Consider the following 24662-nt stretch of genomic DNA (forward strand, 5'->3'; position numbering starts at 1 on the left):
GGGGAGGGGGGCCCCGGGGCCTTTCTGTCTCCCCCTCCTCCCCTCACCCCTTTGCTCAGGCCCCTCGTGCCCTGGGGGTGCCTTTCTTTGGTGTCCTTGCCCCTGTTCAAGTCCCTCCCCTGACCCTCGTGTCCTCAGTTTCCCCATTTGTACAGGGAAGGGGGTGGCTGGGGCGGGCCATCCTCGCCTGGCTCCGGGCAGAGCGTGCGGAAGGCGAGCCGGGTCTGTGGCCTCCGGCTCGATCCCGGGGGCAGACCCCGAGGCCCGAGCCAGCCCCCCGCTTCCAGGGCAGGCAAGCGAGGCTCGGGGACGTGCCCGGCATCGTCCGGCTCCTGCCTGGGTCTCGGGCAGGATTTGAATGGAGGACTTCTGGATGCCGAGTCCAGAAAAGGAGGCCCTCGTGGGGTTCCCGGATGCTGGGGCGGAATTCAGGGCTCCCCATAGCAGTCGGGAGCCCCAGGACGCCCCCCAGCAGCCTCCGCTCTGCGCCCAGCCTGGTCAAGGCCCTTCCGGCCCGGGTCAGTGGGAAAGCCCTGGGGGGTGCTGAGCCCCCGGGCAGAGGCCCCCCGTGGGTGAACGGCTGAGGGCGACGGGGCGGCGGAGGCCCTGCCGGGTGCCTGGCCCTGCCCGGGGCTCCTCCGGCCCCACAGGCCGGCCAGAAGGTCCAGGAAGAGCTCGGGCGGCCTCCGGCCCTGTGAGCTGGAAGGGCCTTCGGGGCCCCCCGGAGGAAACAGAGGCCCCCACGGGGGTGCCCCTCGCCGGGCGGGGGGGCCCCCTTTCAGACGAGGATGGCGGGGGAGGGGCTCTTCTGCTCCCCCCCCAGCCTCGCCCCTTGGGGCCCGCCCAGGGAGTGCCGCTGAGTCACTGCTTATCAGAGCTGGGTGTGGGCACACCTGGTGCCCCCCTGGCCCCGCCCCCCTTCCGATTGGCCGGCGAAGCTGCCCGAGCCGGCCTGGCACTGACGGGGAGCCGCGGCGGCGAGAGGGACTTCGGGGCTGCCCTCCGAGGACCTCGCAGGTACCTCACGTTTCCTCCGGCCAGCGGCCGAGGCCCCGGGCTTAGCCAGAGGTGGACGGGGGAAGCTGGCGCCGGTGGTCTGTCCCGGGGGAGGCCGCGATGGGCCGGCCCTCGGACGACCACCCGCCCCGCTCCTCAGGCTGGCTCTGGCCCGGGAGAGCCCGAAGGCCTGGGGAGGAGAAGGTGGGAGCCACGGCGGGTGTCGGAGCACGGCTCACCTCCTTTAATGGGGCCCCAGGCTTAGAACAGGAAGGCCCTGAGAGGCCATTTTATAGATGAGGAAACCGAGGCCCAAAGAGGCCGACTGGTTCAGGGACGCAGAGCTGGTAGGACGGGAGGTGAGATTCGAACCCAGGCCAGCGTGACCGCCGCCGTACCCCACGGCTGCTCAGCCGTGCTCGTCTGCCCCAGACGGTGGGCACCGTTTGGGCTCGCAGACGGCAACGCTGCTCCGCGGGGTCTGGGGGCTCCCTTCCCCCTGCTCTAGAGGCCCCGAGGCCGCCTCTGGGGGCCACGTTGTGCCTCTTCCTCGGGTCCTCCGGCACCAGCGGAGGTGCCAGGCCGAGGCCGCGGGGTCTGCGGGGACGCCGGTCCGGTCCGGCCCAGTCCGGTCCAGTCCCTCCCCTTTGCGGCCCCCCCGGAGCCCTGTCGGCCCCCCCTCCCAGCAGGAACTCTGGCGTGGCCTCGGCGTGGCCGCCTGGACCAGGGTCAGGCCGGGGACAAGGCTGCCGGGCCGGCCTCTCGCCGGCCTCTCCAGGCCAAAGCTCTTGGGAGGAGGCGCTGCGGGCGCCCTGGAGGAGGCGGAGGACGGAGGCGCCTCAGAAGACGCGGGGGGGGGGGGGGGAGGGGGCGTGGCTCCCCCCCCCCCCCCCGGCCCGAGATGGGGGCAGCTGAGGGCCGGCCGCTCCCCTGACCGGCACGTCTGCATTCTAGGTGGCGAGACGAGGGGCGGAAATGGCGGACCCCCGCGCAGGTACGACGACCTCCCCCGCAGGAGGGAGGGGGCGCTTTGGGACCCCCAGGGCAGTCCTGTTCGGCCTCTGCCGTCTCCTCAGTGTTCTCCTCCTCCTCCTCCAGGAAGGCCGCCGCCATACATCCAGATCTGCCCCCCCCATCCATCCGCGGGGCCCACGCCGGGCTGCCCTGGCTCCGGGCCTCGCCCACCAAGCGTCCTTCCTGGCGGTGCCCCTGGGCACGGCCCCCCTCCCGGCCTGCAGCCCCCGGGAGGCCCCGGCTGCCCGCCTCCTCCAGGGGGCCACCATGGGCCTCGCAAGCCTCCCGAGCACGATCCTGGACGCCCCTGCCGCAAGGTGAGTGTCCGGCCTGGGCCAGAGCCCCTGCGGGCGCAGCGGGGCGAGGGCCGGCCTTCCGTGTGGTGGACACGGCCTCGGGGAGGCCCGAGAAGTCTAGCCGCAGGGCCGAGTCAGGTACCGGCCGGGAAGGCTTCCCGGGACCTGCTGCCCCGCGGCCTGTCCCTCCCTCCCTGTTCCTGGCCCCGCGGCTCCCGAGCAGGCGCCATCTTGTTTCCTCATCTCACTGGCACCAAGCCCGGGGCCCTGGAGGCCCACCCCCCCGCAGTGCCTTGTGGGTAACCTGGAGAGCCCCGACCCCTCGTCCCTGGCTGGGCCTACAACCTGAGCCTTTCACTTTGGAAGGACCACCCTTCCTTCCCCCTTCAGGGGAGCTCGGGCTCCCCTGGGAGAGCCACTGAGACCCCGGAGTCCTCTTTGTGCCGTGAGCAGCCCGAGGGCAGAGCGAGGCCTCAAGGGCCCTTTGTCTTGGTCTGAGGCTATCCCATGCCCGAGATTCAGTTCATCCGGAAGCCCAGTGACCTAGGAAGGGCCTGGGTTCTGGGTCCAGCCCTGCCCTGATGCACTCCTGGGACCTCCCCTCTCTCTGCCTCACTTTCCTCATTGTGAAAAGCTGGGGGTGCCCCAGATGCCCCCCAATCTCCTCCGGCCCCGCCCTCAAGGAGCCACGGACCGAAGGCTGGCCATCTTAGCCCCCGCCAGGATCAGGTCACAGTGATGTCCCTCCCCACCCCCCTTCGGTTCTAGATTCCGGGTTCTAGGGGCTTCTGGGAGTGCCGAGCCCCAAGGAGGGATGGGAAGGGCCACCGGAGGAGCAGGCTGGCCTCACGGGGCTTCCTCTCTCTGCAGGATCATGGCAGTTCCTGTAGCTCAGGCTCTGATTCATGCTGAGGCCCGGGGAAGCGGACCACGGCCAGCCACCCTCCCCTCGGCCACGGCCAGCCACCCTCCCCACGGCCACGGCCCGCTCCTGCTTCTCCTGCTGCCCCGCACGGATCCTGTCTGTCTGCCCCAAAATGAAAGCCTTCCCGGGGAGGCCTGAGTCACTTCCATCTGGGTCTTTTTCTTCTCATGGCCGTCCTGCCCCCAGTGGCATCCTCAGGGAGCCACCAAAGCCAGAGCCCCGGTGGATGCTTCCGCTGCAGCCTCCAGGGAAGGTCATGATTGCAGAAGGGAGCCAGACTTCTGGAAAGGGCCAGGAAGGGAGGCCATTCCCCACCTTTGTCCTGCTCCCAGCCCCAGGCATCCTCTGGCCCTCCCTTCCCTTGGTCTCCCAGGTCTAGTCCTCCTGCCTCTCCCCCTTGGGCTACCCCATTCCTTCCTCTCCTCCTCCTCCTCTTCTTCCTCCTCTCCTCCTTTTCCTCCTCCTCCCCTCCTCTCCTCTTCCTCCTCCTCCCCTCCTCTACCTCCTCCTCCTCTTCCTCCTCCTCCTCTGCCTCCTCCTCCCTTCCTCCTCCTCTGCCTCCTCCTCCCCTCCTCTCCTCTTCCTTCTCCTCCCCTCCTCTACCTCCTACTCCTCTTCCTCCTCCTCCTCTGCCTCCTCCTCCCTTCCTCCTCCTCTGCCTCCTCCTCCCTTCCTCCTCCTCTGCCTCCTCCTCCCTTCCTCCTCCTCTCCTCTTCCTTCTCCTCCCCTCCTCTACCTCCTACTCCTCTTCCTCCTCCTCCTCTGCCTCCTCCTCCCTTCCTCCTCCTCTGCCTCCTCCTCCCTTCCTCCTCCTCTGCCTCCTCCTCCCTTCCTCCTCCTCTGCCTCCTCCTCCTCCTCCCCCTCTGCCTCCTCCTCCTCCTCCTCCTCCTCCCCTCCTCTGCCTCCTCCTCCCCTCTTTCTCTTCCTCCTCCCCTCTTCCTCCTCCTCCTCCTCCTCCTCCTCTTCCTCCTCCTCCCCTCCTCTGCCTCCTCCTCCCTTCCTCCTCCTCTGCCTCCTCCTCCTCCTCCCCCTCTGCCTCCTCCTCCTCCTCCTCCTCCTCCCCTCCTCTGCCTCCTCCTCCCCTCTTTCTCTTCCTCCTCCCCTCTTCCTCCTCCTCCTCCTCTTCCTCCTCCTCCCCTCCTCTGCCTCCTCCTCCTCCTCCCCCTCTGCCTACTCCTCCTTCTCTTCCTCCTCCTCCCCTCCTCTGCCTCCTCCTCCCCTCTTCCTCTTCCTCCTCCCCTCTTCCTCCTCCTCCTCCTCCTCCTCCTCCTCCTCCCCCTCTGCCTCCTCCTCCTCCCCCTCTGCCTCCTCCTCTTCCTCCTCCTCCTCCTCCTCCTCCCCTCCTCTGCCTCCTCCTCCCCTCTTCCTCCTCCTCCTCCTCCCTTCCTCTGCCTCCTCTTTTCTCCTTTTTCCTGCTCATGCTCCCTTTTTTCTTCCTTGTCCTTCACACACTCTTTCCTTCTCTTCTTTGGAGCCAGCCCTGGGATCCATGGCAAGGGCAGGAGGGTCTCCAGCTGGCGCCTCCTCTTCCCTGGCCACCATGATCTTTCCCTGAAAGTCTTGCTCCCACCATTTCTTCAGTGTCCCCCAGTGACCTCCCCTCGAGGTGGCCACACTCGTTTCCCAGGATGCAAATGGGCAGAGGAGAGGGGAGGGCCAACTGTTCCTAGGCAGGCTGCTCTGACAGAAGGGGAGAAGGCAAACAAGGTGGCACTCCAAGGTCAGCCAGGCCTGGCAGCTGGGGGGGACAGTCAACCTCTGGAGGAAGTGAAGCCAGCGGCGGCTCCGCTACAGACTCTGGCAGCCCAGCTCCTGCCAGCTGACTGCTTGCTCTACACAGGGGGCCCGAGGGAGGGAGGGCCGCAGAGAAGTGCAGTGGGAGGGATAGAGGCGCCGTCAAGGCCAGGGAGGCCTTCCCTCCCGCCCCCAACCCAGCCACAGTGAGGACCCTGAACCCTCATCGCAGTTCTTGCCCGCTCTGGAAGCCCAGCCTGGACCCCGAGGCTGCTGCCTTCGCTGGGTTCCCCCAGAGCCTGGAGGTCCTTCCCCGCCTCCCCAGTTCCTGTCGGAGCTGATCGCCCCTTCTCTGCCCGGAGAGAGGCAACGGCGTTGGCGGTCTGGGATGGGATTTGTCTTTCTAGACCAGTTTGGATGAGCCTCTTGCCAAGGATGGAGAAGAGTTCGTGGCCAAATGAATGGAAGGAAAATCCCCAAAGGACTTTGACTGAGAAAGAGGGAGATAGACCCCCCCCCCCAGCTACATAGACTAGCAGATAGTGTCCCATTGGGAAGAAAGAGAGCCGCAGAGATTCATGGGAACCAAAATCTGGGAAAGGAGCCAGTGGTCAGACTCGCACTGCAGTCTGCACACAGGGTGGGGAAGAAGCAGATTCCAATCAAAGGAAAAGGCCCTGATACTGGGGGAGGAGACCGTGACTGGAGCGTGGGAGTCCGTCAGGGAACTAGAATTCAGAGGAGCGTTGAGAGCTGGGGACGAGAAGAGGTGGGGATCCCTGGGCACCGGGGAAGAACAGACCTCTGCCCTCCCCTCTGCCAAGGATGAGCGCCGGGGGGCATCTCCTCCATCCTTTTCTCTTGGATGATGGGGCTCCCTTTTGCCTTGTTTTTCTTGCCCTTCGCATGCTCGCTCATCATCTCTTCAGTCTTCTCGATTGTGCAGCTTTACATCATCAATGAGCCTTTTTAGTGTTTCTCTGCGTTCCCTAGAGTTCTCATTTCAGAAAGCACAGCAATATCCCATGCTATTCTTGTGCCACAATTTGTTTGGCCATGTATTTCCCCACTGATGGGACATCTATTTTGTTCCCAGTCCTTTGCTACCCCAGGGAGGGTTGCTATGAATATTTTGGCATATGTGGGACCTCTCTTTAAAAAAACCTTTTCATCTCTGCCCTCCTTGGCATATATGCCCTTCAGTGGGGTCAGAGGGTCAAAGGGTATAGCCATTTTAATCATTTAAAAAACACTTACTTTCTGCATTAGAATCAATACGAAGTATTAATTATAAGGCAGAAGAGCAGGAAAGGCTAAGCAAACAGGATTAAGTGACTTGTACAGGGTCATACAGCTGATAAGGGTCTGAGGCCACTTTGGAACCCAAAGACTTCCCATCTCTAGGCCTGGTTCTCCTATCCCCTATGCTACCTAGCTGCCCCTGTTTTAGTCATTTTTTAAAAGCGTCATTCCAAATGTTTTCCAGAATGGCTTTCACAGGTCCACCAACAATGTATTCGTTTTCCATATTGCCTCAAATTTAGACTAATACCATCATTTGCAGGAGGTGCAAAGTCATTTGTTTTGATCTTCATTTTCCCAATTAGTAGTGATTTGGAGCCACCTTTTCTGTGGTTTGTGATTTTTCTTTTGAGAACCATTTGCTTATATTCTCAGACCACTTATCCATGGCAGGGGTGGGGGGTGGGGGGATGATTCTTGATCTTATGTGTTTGCATGAATTCCCAATTAATCTTGGTCATCAGAGCCTTATCAGAGATATTTGAGCCAACACCCTCCCCACCTCCCTCACATTCTGCCAATGAGTCATGCACTACATCAGCATTTATGTAGTACTTTCAGGTTGGACAAATCCTGGACACCTATTATCTTAGATAATCCTCACATCAACTCTGGGAAGAGGAAATGGAGGCAGATAGAAGTCAAGGGACTTGCCCAGGATCAAACTGAGTAAAATGTGATGCCCAGAACCAAGTATAATTCTCCAGATGCCCTCTTAGCAGGGCAAAGGCTAGTGGGTTGATTGCCTCCTGCCTTCTGATCATTAAACCTCATATGCATAGGTTTAGTCTGTTAGTTGCATTAGCTGTCACATCATCCCACTGACCCAGGTTGAGCTTGTAGTCCACATCAGCTCTCAGGTCTTTTTATCCCCATAGAAAGCATCTTCTAGCTGGGCTCTCCCCATTCCATGTTTGTGAAATTGATTTCTTGAGCCCAAGTGTTGACTTGACATTTATCTCTCCAATTTTAGCTTATTTCATTCATCTCATATTCCTGCTTGCCAAAACCTTTTTAGATTTGACTCGCCTTTTAGAAGGCTACTTCTTTCCAGGTTCTTGTCATCTGCTGACTGGACAAGCATGCCTGCCATCTCCCATCTCTGCCTTCTTCCACATCATTGGTAAAAATGTGGACAGTACGAATTCCGGGGGCACTCCACTGAAGACCTCCACCCAAAGTGATCCTGATCTTGGAGTCCAGTCATCGAGTGACCTTGAGTTTGCTTAACGGCTTTGCATTTAGCACACAGGATAATAACAAGGAGAAAAGGGGATACCTCTTTTGTGGAAGGGAATATGGAATTTCTGGGCAATTTAGTCAGGTGGCTAGGACTCACTGTGGGCAGAACAAAGATATTGAGGCCAAGCCATAGGAAAATGGACTAGGAAATATCACCACAGTCTCAGGCATGCCCATGTTACCCTCTAGAATCAATCAAAACACTGTAAGCCATTTTGTATTAGGAGGTAAGAAGAAAGTTTATTGGTCGAATGTCACACAAAGATTGTTTCCAGAAGGGTTTGTAATTCTGTGGCTGAGCTCAAATGCCTCCAGTGGCATGTATAACCATGAGGGGGCATGTGTGGGATCCCACAACTTCTTGTGGAAGGGGGTCAAGCACAGCCAGGGCAAGAGGCAAGGAGGTCCACAGCCTGAGAGGGATTTTAGGGAAGGCGGTGGACATGCTGTGGGAGGTGGGTCCTAACTATGGCAAATAAGGTATCAGGAGTTATATTCCCAGGACCCAGTCAGCAACAGCAGAAGGTCAGCAGCCTGGCTCACCTGCCTTTTTAGAGGGAGGCCCGAGTTCACTCCTAAGGGGGGCACATGGTGGTGATGAGAGAGAAGGCGGATCCAAGGGTAGGGAGGGAGCAGGAGGCTCAGAGAGTGGACCAGTGAAGGTGTGCATCTCTGAGGAAGAAACATGGCTCCTGGTGGCTTGTGGTAAAGCAAAGGGGTGATTTAACCAGCACTTATTGAGCCCCAAGTGTGCACATGCTACTCTACTATCTGAGAAGTATGGAGTCTCCTCTGTGCTCCCAGCACGGAGGAGAGGCAGATGAGACATCTGTGGATGAAAGCACTGAGGGGCCTTGAAGAGAAGGCAGGGTCTGAGCCCTGAGGGGCCATGGCACCATCTTGATGAGAAATGTGGGCTTGGAGTTGGACTCCAAAGGGGCCAGGTAGGAAGATAGAGGACCAGGGCAGAGCAGGACACCCAAAGCACAGAGTCCCCCTTGGTGTAGACCTTGGCAAAGAGACTGGCGTGGCCGGAGGGGAGAGAGGCTCCTGGGAAGGACTGGGCAGGACAGAGGGCCCCGTGGACAGGAATTTTCAGGTGGTTGTCACCCTCGGGTGGCCATTGGATGTAAAGGGCACAAGTGAGCCCTCGTGGGGCTCTCCTGGTGGGGGGAGGTGAACAGATGACAATGGCATTCAAGGAGAAGCTCTCTGCTGTGTGTGGGGGATGGATGGAGTGGGGACGGGTTCCCCACTTTGATTATGTCCACGATGTTCTTGATCCTGGAAGCTCTGCATCTGCCTCTCTCTGGAGGGCCCGGCGATGGGGACGCCCGATTTTCTGGGTGGGAGGATCCGTGTCGGGGCATCGAGATGAGGCCGATGATGTGAACTTCATCGGGACGCGTGTGGGCACGAGGAAGGGGAAGCCCTCTGGGCGTGTTGGGGTGCCAGTGACGGCTCGGCTCGTCTTGGGGGGATGCCGAGGCCCGTCCTCCGAGAACGCCTCTGAGTGTGGCTCGCCGGGTACCCCTGCGCACTCCCTCGCACGCGGGAACTCGAAGAAGCGCTGCAAAGCTCTGGCCGCGGCTCTGCCCTTCCGGGTTCTTGTTCTCTATTAGCACCATTAAGACTATTTTAGGACTATTGGCTGCTCCAGATCCGCTTCTCGCTGGCCTGGGCGCTCCAGCCGGGTGGGAGCCCCCGAGCCAAGTCACTGGCTGGAGGGGGGAGGAGAAGGGCCTCGTGTCGGGACAGGCAGGGGGGACGCGGAGCACGTGGGGGCTGTGCCTTCTGCGGCCGGGCCGACGGCTAGCAGATCCAGCGGATGAACCTGTCGAAGAAGCTGGGCTGCGAGAGGCTGTCGTAGTCCTTCTCCTGGAAGATGGCGGCCCGATCTCCCAGGCTGATCTTCAGGAGCAGCTCCATGTCCACGTCGCTCCCCAGGGCCAGCACGGTGGGCACGACGTCCTGCTTGCGCATGGAGTGCAGTGACTCATTCAGACTGACCTCCCCCGTGATGCCGTCCGTGATGAAGACGAAGGAGAGCTCGGCGTTGCGGCGGGCGCCCGCCTGCTGGTCCATGACGATGTTGTTGATGGCGTGGATGATGCCGGTGCCCACGTGGGAGAAGGAGTTGAGGTACCGGACGTTGCTCAGCGCGCTCTGGATCAGCGTCAGGTTGGAGGTGAGCGGGAAGACGACCTCCTGCTCGCGCTCGTTGCCGTACTGGAGGAGGGCCACGCGGGCGTTCATGGGGTCGTTGTGCTGCCGGGCCAGGGTGAGCCTTCGGGCCACCTCCTCCACGAAGCGCTGGGCCTTGTGGAAGTTGCGCTCCCCGATCCTCTCCGAGCCGTCCAGCAGGAAGACGATGTCCACCGGCCGCTGGGTGCACTGGGCGACGTACAGCTCTGGGGAGGAAAGGGAAGATTCAGTGACGGGCGGAAGGAGGACGGGGAGCCCTCGTCGGGCCCGGAAGCCTACCTGGGGAGGAGCGGAGGTGTCGAGGAGGGTCGAGGAGGCTGTGACAAGAGAACCAGGAAGCAGCACCTCTGGCCGGGGCAGGAGCCAGGCCCCCATCTCTGCCTGTGGCCCCCAACCCTCCCCCTTTTCCTCACCAATTCCGAGGCCCGGGACTTAGTCCACCCCTGGCAGGACCACAGATGGCTTGAACCTACACGAGACAAGCAAGGCAGAGACCTGGCGCTAAAGCCTCTGGCCCATTTCTGAATCCACGGAGACCACCACGAACACACTGAACATTTTTCTGCAAACGTAATGCGTCTTTTTAGGAGACCCCCATCACTGAGAGGCCACACACCATGGCGGATAGAGGGCTAGCCTTGGATTCTGGAAGCCCTGAGTTCAAGTCCTGTCCCTGACATGTAACAGCTCTCTGACCCCTCAGTGCCCGAGTCCACTGCCTAAGATGACTTTTCTGGTAGAATGCCCGTCGGCGCCGGCCAAAGGAGGTTCCACTTCCGGAGTAAAGCACAGGTCCGTTCCGCCCTGACCGTGCCTTCCCCCAGCTCTGGTTAGCCTCCCCTACACTCTGCCAGTGGTCCGGAAGAGACCCCTAAATACTTCCAGTCCATCAGCCCATCTCTGCTCCTGCTACAACCTTGCAGCCGATTCAACTCAACCCAGCCAGTATTTAGCAAGCTCCTACTATGTGCAAAGACAAAGTCCTTCTCTTAATTCTGGAGGTAAAAGAAAGCCGCACATACCAGAGGACCCCAACAAAGGGAGGCGGGCGAGCCTGCTCTGAGCCATCACCTGGACACAGATGGGGGGATGCCCGTGAGCTTTGGGGCCCCCATGGCCGGGCTGGAATCAGGCTATTGGGCAACACCCGGGAGGAAGTCAGCTACAGGAAAACAAAATCGCCGCATGGCCAGCTGCCCACTCGATCACCCAGCAAAGCCCTTGTCCCCACTCCATACACCCCGCCTACCCTGATCCCCCCGGCCGCCTCTGCTCCTCATTCGATCCCGATGACGAAGAGAGCTTCCCACGTCCTTCCCGGCGCCCTAGAAGTGTGCCAAGGCATCCGCGAGAGCCAGTCGGGCTCCACGGGGCTGTCCGTTCTCCCCCATTCTGGGGGAGCTCCCCTTTAAAGCTGCAGCTCCCCGTGAGCGTCCCCCTGTGCCCAGGCGGGCTGGCATCTTCCCTGAACCTCTTGGTCTCACGAGGCGGCGGGAGGACGGAGGCCTTTGGGAAATGGCCTCGTTGGCTGCCTGGTGGCCATTGGCATTGCCCGCGCGATGTGGACGATGAGCCTTGATTCAACATGGAGAAGCCCCAGCCTGGATTCCAGTGGGGCGCCCGACAGACCTGGGGGAGCTTCAGGCAGTCCCTTCCCTCGTCTGGGCCTCCGCGGAGGCCTCTGGAACACGCACACGCGGGGTGAGAGGAGACGATCCCCGGGAGCTGCCCCAGTGCCGACTAAGGAGTCCATCTGGCCGGGGAGCTGACATCAGAGAATTGGAGGGGCCGCGGCGAGACAAGAGCCGGACCCTCGGCCATTTGGGCTGCGGGAAGGCCGAGGGAGGGCTTGGCGGCCCGCGGGCATCACCTGCCTCCCTGAGCCCATTCCCTCCTCTGCCAGCCTCACTGGGTCCAGGAGGTTGTGGCGGGTCTCGATGGAGTCCCTCGAATCGGAGCAGCGCCGGACAAGGCCGAGGCACCAGCGCGAGGCCAGCGGTCCGGCCTTTCAGGGTCTCTGCCTCCCTGGGCCGAATGTCTCTGGCTTCCGCTCAGCACCCGTGGGAGGTGGCAGGAGGAGGCGGCTCCCCTGAACAGTCCACGCCCTGCTCTGCCTCCCTAGCAGCTCAGACCCCCTTGTTCCCAAGGGGCGCCGGCTCAAGAGCTGGAGCTCCTTTCAGCCCCAGGTGGGGGAGCAGCCTGCAGGTGTCCCCATCCTTTGGCCCTCCCTCAGGCAGCCTTGAGATCTCCCCGCCCCTGGGCAAATGCTGAACAAGCCTACCCAGTTGTGGTTTCTTTTGGGTTTTTAACCCCTCCCCTTCTGTCCTCCAATCAATACTGTGTTGGTTCCTAGGCCGAAGAGCAGTCTGGGCTGGGCCACGGAGGTTAAGTGACTTGCCCAGGGTCACTCAGCCAGGAAGTGTCTGAGGCCACACTTGAACCCAGGACCTCCCCTCTCGAGGCCTGGCTCTCCATCCACGGAGCCACTCAGCTGGTCCTCATCACTTTCTTTCAAGGAACCCCGACCCCACAACACACACGGGGCAGAGACACAGCTTCACACAAGAGACACAGGAACCAGACAAGCAGGCCGTCATCAGCAGTTTGTCAGCATGTTAATGTACACGGAACATACACAAGACAGAGGTTCACATACAAAGGCACACGGAGGCAAAGGAGGCATGAAGAGGAGTCCCCCGAGGGAGCGCCGCTCCTCGGATGCCCCGATTCCCCCCCTGGTAAGCCTTCTCTGAAGCTTCCTTTCTTACAACTGACAAGCAGGGGACCTTCCGGGGGACCCACAAGCCTTCAGCACCTGCACCGAGAAGGGAATGAGGATGCCGGCCTTGGCGAGTCTGGCAGCCGACTTCAAGCGTCTGAAGGTCTGTCAGGACGGAGGAGGGACGAGCCTTGCTCTGCTCGGCCTCACAGGGCAGGAAGAACGGAGAGCAGAGAACAGAGGCCGCCACAGCGGCCACGGCGGCCACGAGGCAGACGGGGGCCGGAAGACGAGCCTCCTATCACTGAATGCTGCCCAGGGGACGGAGCTGCTCCTCCCCGCTGGTCTCCCACTGAGGGCTGGAGGTCCACTTGTTGGGGACATTCTGGAAAGGAGTCTCAGGCAGGCGTGGATCGGATTGGAGGTCCCTCCGCCTCTGTGAGGTCCACCACGTGGAAGCCTCCTCCCAGCTTGGAGACGATCCGGGCGGCTAGCTCAGTGGAGCTCAGGCTCTGGCAAGTCCACTCAGACTGGCAAGGCCTCGAATCCAGGGCCGGCAATGGACCCAGCGGAGCCCATCCCAATAGGGTCCATTCATGTCTTGTCTAAGGTGAGAGGAGCTTGTGACTAGGGGCTCATTCTGGGAGCCACAGCAGGTCATGAGGGCTGACCACGGAGGTGACAAGATGGTGACCACCATTAGCACTGATGGGGTGGCCAGAGCTCTGGTGGCCTCTCAGGGACCCTCCTCTTAGAGGAAGGAGGTTGCGCAAGTCTCAAGGATGGCACCAAGAAAGTAAAATTGCAAAAAGAGCTCAACACAACAATTCACAGACAGTCGCAGTGAAAGCCAGGTGGACAGCGGATACAAAGACAAGCAACATGGTCGAACCTGAACCACGGCGGCACCTACTGTCTTCCAGAAGGAACTGAGTTTGCCTGAATATCTACAAACGTGGGCCAGTGGGGCTCCTGGAGGAATGCTTAGCACTGGAAAGCGAGTCCTCCTTTTCATGGCTGCTACTCTAGTCTGAGCACGACGGAGTGAAAGGTCTGCCTTAAATACCCACTAAATCATGGCCAAAGCAGAGGCTTTTGGCATTTCCTGGTCACGGCAGCCACACTGGGCTGGGGGAGTGGTCAGGGGACTCTCGTCACCCAAGATCCAGGCTATGCCCACAGTACAACAAGTACGTTGACTGGCATCTGGGTGAAGGGCTCTTTTCAAGTTGCCGGACACCTGTTGGATGGACCAGCCAGATGGGGACCTCATTCCTCATCTGTCCAAGGTGTGTGCCTAAGCATCCTGGATCTGAGAAAAGGAGCCCTGGTTTGAAAGCTGGAATCTGAAGCGTGGGGCACAGTAAGGGGCTCGCTCCTTTGCCCTGGTTTATTGAATAAATATTATCCCGCATCAGAGCTGCACGTCGTGTCCAGGTGGAGCTGGCCTTCTAGCCAGTCCCTCGGTCATGGGGCAAACAGTAGCTTATTTAATGATGTTGTTGGGGAATTTTTTCCATGCCATTTAGAGATGCTTCCTGCCTATGTAATCACACTTTGGTCCCTATATACTCTAGACAAGGGTGTATATCATCACGATGCAATGCACAGCCTAGACTCGTTATCTCACCCATCCTCCAGGCTCATTCAGAATCGTGGGCAGAGCAGATTTCCCAAGCATTCGCCAATACAGAATTCCTTCCCCTGGCTGACTCGCCTTCCCCCTCGTGCCCAGATCAAGCTGTAAACCTTGCTGCCGCCATATTGTTGTGAGGGATGGATGGAGGGATGAGATAAGTAGCTCCGGCGTACATGACATAGCCTGACTCTGGACGCCTGGCACACTAGAGGTCCTGCGTCAGCAGAGTGCCAGCACAGTCTCTGGGTCGCCCACAATATCCCTGTGCACCATCTTAAAGGTGTCAATGAACAAGTCCATCCAGTCCTGCCGCTCGTCTCCAGTGGCAAACTTGGCTCGCTCAGCGGTATAGACCAAGACCGCCACCAGCTTGGAGTACGCCGCGGGGTCCTGGGTGTGCTTCGTGGAGTTTAGCAACTGTTCGATCAAGGGGATGGTCCTGGGGAAAGATATGTCGGGCCCTTCTTCTGTGCGGAGGAAAGTAACTGGGATTTCGCCGCTAGGTGGCTCCCCATCTGCAAGTGAGTGTCAAAAGTAGATTTTAGGCCACTCTGCTATTGGTGGTGCTCCCGGGGCTCCTGACTATTTCTGTCTGACCGATAGACAGGCCACCAAGGAGGTGGTCACTGAGCTCTGGTCAGGGAGGCAAAGCTAAATCCTTGAAAAGCCACACTTCCACATGTGGTTTAAGACCTCAGGGATTCTCTAGACCAACCTCCTCTTTTCACTGGCATGGAAATGGAGGCTCAGCCTGGGGAAGGGACTCGCCCAAGGTCTCGCCCAGAGTTAGTTAGGGACGGCGCTGGGAGAACAATTCTGCATGTCAGAAGGTTTCATAAATGCATGCAAATGGTAAATTATGCAGCTTGTTTGGGGGCACTCAGGGCATTTTGGCTGCCTCTCGTCCACCTGTTAGACAGACATGGACAGATCGAGCTGACCTGTTTACTTCTGCAGAGCTCCTTACATGTGCCCCAAGGTAGGCTGGCCCTAGCCAAGGTATTGAGCATGGTTAATGAGGGTGTCACTTGGGCCGCACAGACGGCGGAAGGACTGCTGCCTCCATGAAGGACGCCCACAGAGGCCCTGGTTAAGGAGATCCAGGGGAGCTCAAAGCGCTGGCAGCTCATTCAAACCCCAGCTTGTTGGCGCCCGTGTGTTTGCCTCGGATGGCAGAAGGCCACCCTGGGGGGATTTTTGACTCCACGGATACCTTGAAGGAGCCAGGCTCAAGTGAGAAAAGCTTACTGAAGTTTAAGTTCAAAGTGAAGAATGGAATTCTTTGAACTTAAAGGGGCCTCGCTCTGTTTGGGGTCTGGGGCCTCTGGCTGTGACTTCTTCCATTTTGGCTTCTTTTCATCCCATGGAGGGTGGAAGAAGCAGCATAAAGGGAGCCTCAGAACCAGCATCTGCAGAGCTGCAGGAGCTGCTGCTGGGCTGGAAGCAGACTTGTGCCCGGGACGCTGCTAAGTGACACCTTATCCCTGTGAGAAATGCCGGTGGATCTGGGGAGGAGGACAGCCATCGGATGGGCCGTGGCAGTGGGCTGAGCCTAGTACTTTGCGCTGGTCTGGCTCCTGGCGGGTGCTGCCCGATTCTTGCCAGGGCATGTGGTCAATTCCAAGGCGGGCCCCACTTTCTTCCACTCTCAGAGCTTCCTCACTTAGGAGGAGGGTGCAGGGGGCGAGCCACCTCCCGGGGGAGGCTGAACATGGTACTCACGAGGCGCTGGAAGGTGGGCAGGGGCCAGCCATGTTGCAGACGCATGCCGTTAGTTATGCCATTGACGGGGAATCAGGAGAGGGAGTGTGGATCCATGCCCAGCACCGGAGCCGATCCCAAGCACCCAGTCCATGGGCAGCGGTCAGTAGGGTTAGCCGTCAGAGGTACAGGCACACAAGGCCCGCCTCCAGATGCACCATCACCAAGCAGCCAAGCACGATGGGGCGTGCCCTTCACTGTCCCCCGAGAACCACTAAACGGCCTGGCTGGCCCCTCGGCAGAAGCTGGGGCATCACAGCCTGCCACGCATTCCCTGGACCTTCTGAAGGCCGCCAGGGACCTCCTTCTGGGGACACTGAGTCTGCATCAATTTGGGGAGGGGGTTAGAGGCTCCCCACGTCAGCCCAGAGAGGGCTCCTGGGAGAAGCTGCACCCGTTAGTGGAGGCCGCCTCCTCCGAGGGGCAGAGACACGAGAACCAAGGCTCCGACGGAGGAGGGAGGCTCTGCCACACCGCCGCTGGCATTAAGAGGACGGCCCGTGTGGGTGAAGGGACCGTGGAAAAGTGGGTTTGCCAAGGACATGTGGGTGCCCCCCCTCCGGAAGGGGTGCCCCGGGCTGGGGCTTCACTTCTACAAGTCTGGGCCAGAAAAGGATGGCAAAGTCGGCTGCCGCTGCCAGGCTGGAAAGGCACCACGGAGGGGCCCAACGCTGGGGCTCTGCAGCCGCTCCGCGCCACACTGGCCAGGCAGCTTGGGAAGACCTACTGAATCCTGGGTCCGAGCTCGAGCTACAGGGGCCGGGAGGCCAGCCGTCTAGTCCAGAAGAGCTGGTTGGCTAGAGAGCGGCAGGGAGGGAGGCGGCGGCGCGACCATTCCAGAACCCCAGCCGAGGCCCCCTTTTGGGAGTCTGGAGGCCGCCCCTGCCCGGAGAGGCCGGGGGGCACGAGGCCAATGTGGGTGGGCCTTTGGCGGAGGCTGTGCTCCACCCCCTTCCAAAAAGAGAGGCAGGAGAGGCAGGGAGGCACAGAAGAGAGGCAGGGAGGAGAAGCAGGGAGGCCGGGAGGACGGCGCGGAGGCCGGGGACCTCTAGCATTACCTGTCTGGCAGGGGAGCTCGGGGCAGACGATCTGCGGGTCTGGAAGAGAGGAAGAGAAGAGAAGGGTCGGTGGGAGCGAGCTGCTCCGCTCCCGGAGGCCCCCGAGCCGGCCCGCAGACTTCGGGGCGCCGCGGGCTCCGGCACCGACCTGGGCACAGGAATTCCTCCATCTCGTCGATGAACTTCTCGGCCACGAGGTCGGAGAAGAGCGTCATGTTGCGCACGCGGCCGCGCTGGTTGCAGGCGATGGACGTCAGGCTCTCGCTCTCGTGCTGCTCGTTGAACATGTCGCCGATGCCGATGGCGGTGACCACCACGTTCTCCACCTTGTCGCAGAGGGCCTTCAGGGACTGCTCGTTGTCGCGCGGGTCGTGGCGCCCGTCGGTGATGACCACGGCGAACACGCGCGTCTTCTTGCGCCGGCTGCCCTTGATGAGCTCGTTGTAGGTGTAGTTCAGGGCCGACGGCGTCCACGTGCCCCCCGCGATCCACTCCAGCTTCTTCACCTCCTCCTTGAACTGCGCCAGCGAGCCGATGCGCCCGTCGTCCAGCTTGATGGCCTCGAAGGTGCCGTCGTGGCTGTACTGGACCACCCCGATGCGGGTCCCTGAAAGAGAGCGCCGCCGCGCTGGGGGGAGCCCGGAGCGGCCCCGCCGCCCCTCCCCCTGCGGCCGGCCCTTCGTCTCCAGCGAGAAGGGGCGTTTCTAGGGGGCGGCGGGGGTCCGGCTGCCCGTCCGGCCTCGGACGTCTCCTGGCCGGGTGACCCTGGACGAGTCTCTGAACCCCCTGCCCCGCCCTCACGGCTCTTTGGCCCTATCGATTCTGAGGCGGGAGGGGGCGGAAAGGAGCCTTCCTGGCCGGATTTACCTGGGGGGGTTGGGCGGGGGATGGGGAAGGCGGGGGAGGGGGTCCCGGCTCCCCTCCCGGCCAGAGATGAGGAAGGCGGGCGCGCCGGCTGACCTGTGTCCGAATTGGGGTCTTTGGTGATGGAGCCGAGCCTGTTGACCACATTGATGACGAAGTTCTTCTCCAGGGAGAAGTTGGTGTAGCCGATGCTCTCGGAGCTGTCGATGACGAACACGATGTCCAGAGCGCCGCAGTGCCGCTCGCAGTCTGGAGAGGGAAACCGAGGCACGGAAGCGTCACCGGAGGGGCCGGGAGGGGAGGGCAGGGAGCCCGCGAGCAGCCTCCCGTGCCGGCCTCTCTCCGCTGCTCTGGCCTTTCTCCAGTGAAGACGGGCCCGGGGGTGGCCGGCACAGGCCGGGGGCCGCCGTCGTGCAGCGAGCTTGGCCCCCGGAGCCAGGAGGGGCCCTCTGGGGAGGCGGCCCCTTCCCGCTCCCTCCTCGGGCCGCCCCGGCGTGCCTTTGCCCGCCACGGTCTCCCGACCTGGGGCTCCTGCGGGGCTCCCGGCATCCCCCCGGGGACGGGCTGGCACCTGCTCCGGCCGAGCCACGTCCCAGACTCACCGCAGCAGCCGCAGGTCTCCCTCACGTAGGTCATGACGTCACACTCCTGCCGGAAACCGAGGCGGCGTGAGCTGGAGCTTTGGGCCCCTCTCGAATCCGGGACCGCCCCCCCCCCCCAGGATGCCGCGGCCTGGGAGCAGCCTCTCCCCCGGCCTCCCCCCCTCCTTCCCTCCAGGCTAGCCCCGACTCTGCTCCCAGGACGGGGGAGGACGGCGCCCTTGGGGGCTGGGCCCCCCCAAGCCCCGCCCTCCCCACTACGCACCGTCAGGCCGGGGTCTCCGGGGGGTCCGGGCTCGCCCTGGGGGAAGAAGAAGCTCAGGTTAGCTTCTGGCCCCTCTGCCAGGCCGGGAGGCTCCTTCTACAAGGGGGTGGGGGGCTGTACCTCGGGGCCTTGAGATCCTTGGGGTCCTCGGGGGCCGGGCTCTCCGGGGGGGCCGGGATCCGCCTGTAAAGGAGACGCCCAGATGACGAGGTCCGAGAGGACGGCTGAGCGCCCGCACGTCCCCCCCAACCTCTGGGCCGGGGGAGGGGTGCGCGAGGCTCCCGGCTGTGGGTGGGGCTCAGAGCACGTGACCCCACGAGCCTGCCATTCGAGGCCTCCCCTTGTCCCTGGCTCCGATCGCAGATGGCAGGCCCTCATGGCTCTGCCTGGCCGGGGCGGCCTCCCCCTTCCTTAGCAGCCCAGGGGTGCACTCACCGGCTCGCCTTTCTCCCCCTTTCTCCCGGGGGCGCCTTTGGTGCCAAAGTCTCCTCTGCTGCCCTGTTGGGTACCAAAGAGAGCCTGGTTGTGCTTCAGGAAGAGGCCTCCCCTCGAACTCGGGGCAGGGGAGCGGAAGCATCTGCACCCTCAGATACTCCCAGGAGTCACTGATAGAGGGGCCCGAGGGGCAAGGGGTGCGCTGCTGGGCGTTGGGCTACTTGAGGCCAGCTTGCAGCCGGTGGGGACAGGAGGGGTGGGCAGGGTGGTCTCTGCTGGGCTCATCCCAACGGGGCATCTATGGAATGGGGCGATGGGGGCCCCCCAGCCTGCTCTTTAGTGCTGGAAACACAAATTCTCTGGCTCCCCAAGCCCCGACCCCCCCCCCCCGGCACCCGTGGATGGAGCTCCCATGAATGGATGAGGAATAATGGTAAGGAAGGGTGATCCCCCCCAGGGTCCTGGTGAGGAAACTGAGGCTCAGAAGGAGGGGGCCCTCCCTGGGTCACGTGGAAGCAAGGGGCGGAGGTGGGATTTTAGTCTGGTTCATGATTCGTGCCGCCCCCCTTCTGAGGGGGAAGGCTCTGGGGCCACTGCAGACACCCCACATCCACCCCGCCCCACCTCTCAATTCAGGGGGAACAAGGCAGGTCCAGTACCTCGGGGCCAACGGGGCCAGGCTCGCCTTTTTCTCCCTGTAAATAAGCATGGCCACGTGAGTGGCTCCCCAGCACAGGAGCCCCCATGCGGCAGGGGCGACGAAGCCACGCCTCTGGGGAAGCCTCCTGCGGCACAAGGGCCTTTGGGGGGCAGGAGGCGTGCAGCTGCCCACCCGCTCCTCTCCCAGCCTGCCTGGCACCCTTCCATTCTCCCTCCTTCCTTGCCGTTAACAAAGCAGGGGGGCAGGGCAGTGACCCGGGGACAAGAGCTCAGGGCCCAGGCTGGAGCGCCAAGGGTGCCAGGCATGGGGTCATCTGCGCCCGCTCTGATGGCGGTGGGCGTGAGGGGGACCAAGGGACAGCTCTGGATGGAGGCACATTCTAGGCATTTGCCTGGCACTCTCTGGTAGGTTTTCACAGTTATGTTCATGTTCCATGATCTGGAACAGGGCCACAGGGTGACTGCAGCCTCGCCCCAGGCTGGTGCCATTTTGGGAGGTCTCGGGGTTCTGCTCCTCCAACCAAGCAGACCAAAGGGACTCACCGGCTCTCCACGCGGCCCGGGGTAACTGAAGCCAGGGCGCCCTCGGTCCCCCTACAGAGACAGAAAGGCCAAGCATTCACGTCCTGCCATCGCAGGATGTGTGGGGAGGGGTGCTTGCATGTCAGGGGCCATCAAAGGCACACTGTTTGACACGGCCATGCACGGAGCCTGAGGGTTGCGAAGTGGCCCCCAGGAAGGATGGAAACATCCACTCAGACCCCTGTGTGACTTCTCTCACTCACATCCCTTGTTATTGGAATTGTTCCCCAGGAGAAAATAGAGGAGAGCCACACGCTTACAGGGGTAATACAGATGCTCTCCGTCCCCCCAGACTCACCAGGAGAGCCCACTTACAAAATCGAACCCAAGGATTCTTGTGTACCCACTTAGATAGGACCCTCTTGTCTAGGCATAAAACTTCTGGCAAGTCTGGGCTCAGAATTCCCCACCCGCATGTACAGGCCAGGAACAAGCTCTCCTAAGCTAGTAGACGAACCGCCCTTCAGGGCGAGGCTGGCGCGCTGCCCTTCACGGCTTCCTTGTGCTAACTAAAGCCAGGCGATCCGTCCTGGAAACCTTAGTGAAACGTTAGAAAACGAAAGCCTGAAGCTGGGAAGTGACTTCACTCTGGGTTATGTTGATTAACGTAATTAACAGCAATGGTGTGTGTTGATCGTCTCCTTAGAAATGTGATTTATTGTGTATTTGATTAAAGTCACGACTCATTATTCTTGGCTCAACCTCACGTCTGAGCCTCATGGGTGAATGGGGAACTGAGCCCTAGCCATGCTGCCCGTGGCGAGAAAAGCATCCGAAATGAAACGAAGCCCGCCAAAGGCAGAGCAGGTCCCCGTGACGCCTGGCTGCAGGCCGACACCCTTTACTGTCTTCCCATCCTTCATTCATGCCTTCGCCGCCGCCACACCTGGTCAAGGACCCCTGAAGTCGCGGACAGGGCAGGCCCTGAACCCATGGCACCCACAGGCATTGCCTGGTGCCAGGCAGGGCACTGTGGGCGTGAGAAGGGGGGGAGGAGGAAGAGAAGGATGAGGAAGAGGAAGAAGAGGGGGAAAAGGAGGAGGAAGGGATGAAGAGGGGGAGGGAAAGGAGGAGAAGGAGAGGGGGAGAAAGAGGAGGAAGGGGAGAAGGAGAATGCTAATGGTGGCTGACATTTCTGCCACGGAGGGGCCAGCCTCTTGAGGGTAGGCTGTGCCAGGCGGGCACTGCCACCAGCAGGCAGCTCTCTGAGCCTACCTTGGGTCCTGGAGGTCCTGATTCTCCTCTGGGACCAGCATCCCCGGGGTCACCGCGTGATCCCTGGGGGAAGGGAGGGAGAAGAGGCCAGTGAGGAGCCCCCTTGCCACACATCAGCTTGGCGCTCTAGCGGAGGGGGGGGCAGCGTTTCCTGGCCTGAGGCAGATCCCAGAGCCATCAAGCACCACCCCCTCTCCTTTAGGGGTCACTCCCGATCTGGGCCCTCAGTCAGGGGCTCTTGGGGCTGGGAGCCAGGAAAGGGGGGCAGTAGAAGGATAAAATGGGGGTGCCGGGTCTGAGGATGGAGGGACTAAAATGAGGGGCGTCGGGGATAAACGCTGGACGTGTGGGGAAGACAAGAGCTGCCTCTGCCCACTGCGGACAAGCCAGTGTGTGATCCCAACCTGGCAGGGAGGGGCTGTTGTGGGGGGCCGGGATGCTGGCCATGGTGTCGGGGTGTCCGCTGGGGCAGGGCAGCTCTGGGTGCCACCTGTGCCCAGGTGCCTGGGGCCACGAGAGGAGGTGGGCAATCCTGCTCCTGAGAGATGCCCACCATTCCTCCTGGCTACCCAAGGCCTGCCCTGGCCCCTCGCCTCATCCAACACTGCCCAGGGTGGCTGGTGTCCCATGGGGGGCAGGGCTCACGTGCCCAGCGAGCCCCTGCGGCACTCACCTGCTTCCCGGGCTCCCCAAGGCTCCCCTGAGGTCCTCTGGGCCCAGGCATGCCACGGTCACCCTGGGGGGAGAGAACAGGGGAGAGCCCTGGTGGTCACCCCAATTGCTTCCGCCAGCCCCTCTCCCAGAATGCCGCTGGTTCAGGTGCCCGCAGTCTTAGCAGGATGGGGGGGTGGCATCTCCCGGGGGCCCAGGCCGTGGGGGGAGCCAAGGGCTCAGCCACACAGGGAGGGCACTGGCTGGGCTGTCCATCGGCCGGCCTGCGACGTCCCTGCCACAGGGAGCGCCCAAAGACGCCCAATGGGGACGTTCTCTCTCCTGGGACGAGGGGCTGCTCTGTGCCCCTGCGGGTCTTGGGCCCTGCCCGGGGCACCGAGAGGCAGGATCACGGCCGCGGTGCCCGGCCTCTGCTGGGACGTTTGGGAACAGAGCGAGACGCGGGTCTGCCAGGACGCTTTCCAGCAGGGCAGCCCCGGCCCCTGTCCTCTCCCCTCTGGCTCCCCCCGCACAGGCCCTTCGACACCCTCAGGCAAAGGCTGCCCCGAGAAGAGCAGGCGGGTGGGCACCCGCCGAGGCAGGGCACGGGCTGGGCTCGCTCACCTTGGCCCCCTTGTTTCCGATTTCTCCTGCCAGGCCTCTGGGTCCCTCGGGGCCGGGGTCTCCCTGTCAGAAAAGACCCCCGTAAACGCCAGGGAAATGCCGGGTCTCCGGATGGGCTTCCCGGGGAGCTTCCTCGCCTCTACAGGGGTTCCAAAGCTTTGCTTTGGGTGTTGGGGTTCTCCCACCCCAAGTGACCTCCCTTCCTCTGGCCCTCCCTCCCGGCCGGCGCTTCTCACCTTTTCTCCTTTGGGCCCATCGTTTCCGGGGCTGCCTTTGGCACCGGGGTCTCCCCTACGGCCCTGGCACAGAGAGAGACGCTGGAGGGGGTGCCCAGGGGCCCACAGAGCGGGGGGCTGAGGGAGGGCTCCCGGGAGGAGCTGTGGGGACCCTAAGAATCGTCCCAGTCTGCGCTCAGAGCCCCCTTACGGAGGAGAGCTCTGGGGAGTGCAGGGGCTGCCCAGGGACGTCTGAACGCACGCGGGGCTCTCCGGGATGCCCCCAAAGTGGCCGAGGTGGCCCCGGGGGAGCTCGGGGGGCCGGTGGCCGGGGGGAGTCCTCAGCTACGGGGTGCCCCCGGCCTGGTGGCTCAGAGGGGGCACCCATGGGTGCCGGGGCTGCTGGGCGCCTGGGCAATTCCACTCTCCCATGCAGGGAGCCCTGATCGGGCTCCTGCGGTGTGCCAAGACCCGTGCTCGGGGACGGGAGTACAGTGACAAAACGGGTTGGGTTTGGGGAGAGAAGGAGAATCGGGGAGGACTTCCTGGAGGAGGAAGAGCAGCAGGAAAGCAGAAGGGGAATGGGGCAGGCCCGAGAGGGCCCCCTGGAGGAGGACCCCAGAAAGCGGAACGGCAGGGCCAGAGGGCAAGGTGGGGGTTCATGGGAAAGGGGGGCCAGGCCAGGGGCAGGGGGTGCTGCCGGGGCCCCCAGGACCTACCTGCTCTCCCCGGGGTCCTCGGGGTCCGGGGCCACCCTTGGCGCCTTTCAGCCCGGGGCTGCCGGGGGCTCCGTTGTTGCCTTGGTAGCCCTTTGCGGAGGCAGAGAGGCACGTCAGACACGGAGGGGTCTATGCGGGGAGCCCAGGGAGCTCGCGGGGCCCCTACAGCGCCCCCTTCCCAACCCCCAGCAGCCCTCACCGGGTTTCCTTTCTCTCCATCCAGGCCGGGGGGCCCTCGGCGTCCTGGGCGGCCAGAATCTCCCTGAAAGAGGCCAGAAGGGTCAGAGCCCTGCCAGGAGGCCCCACGAGGGGCCCGAGGAGGGCGCGGTGCTGGGAAGGGGGCGAGTGCGAGGAGCTGCGGAGGGAGGAGTCCATGCAGCGCCATTGCCTGCCGAACGCCGGGGGGTGCCGGGAAAGAGGCCGGAGGGAGGCCCAGAGATGCTCATCCCAACACGGGCCAGCCTCCTGCGAGGGACGAGGCCGGGGTGCCCGGGCTGACCCTGGCCTTTTCGGGGTGCCGCCTACCTTGCTGCCTTGGTCTCCCCGCTCTCCTGGGCTTCCGGCTTCCCCCGGGTAGCCGTCGAGGCCCTGTGGAAGATGGGGTGGGGAGTGAGGACCCTGGGGGGCAGGGAGGCCTCGGCCTCGAGCCCCCCGCAGTGCCTGGGGTGCCCCCGGAGCGGTGGCAGCGGGAGTCGCTAGCGGGCCTCTCAGTGGTGCTGGGAGATCCTCCCGGGGAGCCCCGAGTCCTGGCTGCCGGGAGCCCTTCGGGCCGTGCTCTCCTCTTCTGCGGAGCCTCGAGCCTCCCTTCCCCCCTTGGGGCCCACCCGGGGCTCCCCGCCCTTTGGGCTCACCCTGTCCCCGGGGTCTCCCTTGCAGCCGGGGGGTCCGATGAGTCCTCGCTTGCCCTAGAGCGGGAGCAAAGGGAACGAGGCCGGGTGAGG

General features: G+C 62.4%; 1 protein-coding gene across 4 annotated transcripts in view; it reads right to left on the reverse strand.

Annotated features, from left to right (window-relative positions):
- Nucleotides 1-7723: 7723 nt before the first annotated feature.
- The window catches only part of COL6A2 (collagen type VI alpha 2 chain), a 30181-nt gene continuing 13242 nt past the window's right edge, over nucleotides 7724-24662 (reverse strand). For 3 of the 4 annotated variants that reach the window (XM_056820176.1, XM_056820178.1, XM_056820177.1), the window contains exons 11-28: nucleotides 24573-24626; nucleotides 24247-24309; nucleotides 23921-23983; nucleotides 23722-23811; nucleotides 23024-23086; nucleotides 22788-22850; nucleotides 22186-22248; nucleotides 21513-21575; nucleotides 20259-20309; nucleotides 19715-19750; nucleotides 19056-19118; nucleotides 18741-18803; nucleotides 18621-18656; nucleotides 18359-18404; nucleotides 17853-18005; nucleotides 17041-17499; nucleotides 16893-16931; nucleotides 7724-9921 (exon numbers count right to left, since the gene is read on the reverse strand). In XM_056820176.1, coding sequence (XP_056676154.1) covers nucleotides 9323-9921; nucleotides 16893-16931; nucleotides 17041-17499; nucleotides 17853-18005; nucleotides 18359-18404; nucleotides 18621-18656; nucleotides 18741-18803; nucleotides 19056-19118; nucleotides 19715-19750; nucleotides 20259-20309; nucleotides 21513-21575; nucleotides 22186-22248; nucleotides 22788-22850; nucleotides 23024-23086; nucleotides 23722-23811; nucleotides 23921-23983; nucleotides 24247-24309; nucleotides 24573-24626 — 2067 coding nt within the window. In that variant the 3' untranslated portion in view covers nucleotides 7724-9322. Of the gene's footprint in view, nucleotides 9922-12304; nucleotides 14589-16892; nucleotides 16932-17040; nucleotides 17500-17852; nucleotides 18006-18358; nucleotides 18405-18620; nucleotides 18657-18740; nucleotides 18804-19055; nucleotides 19119-19714; nucleotides 19751-20258; nucleotides 20310-21512; nucleotides 21576-22185; nucleotides 22249-22787; nucleotides 22851-23023; nucleotides 23087-23721; nucleotides 23812-23920; nucleotides 23984-24246; nucleotides 24310-24572; nucleotides 24627-24662 lie in introns of those variants that run through there. The other variant, XM_056820179.1, reaches the window with a different exon arrangement.

The sequence above is a fragment of the Monodelphis domestica genome, chromosome 2 (assembly GCF_027887165.1).
Source record: "Monodelphis domestica isolate mMonDom1 chromosome 2, mMonDom1.pri, whole genome shotgun sequence".
NCBI classification, from domain to species: Eukaryota; Metazoa; Chordata; class Mammalia; order Didelphimorphia; family Didelphidae; genus Monodelphis; species Monodelphis domestica.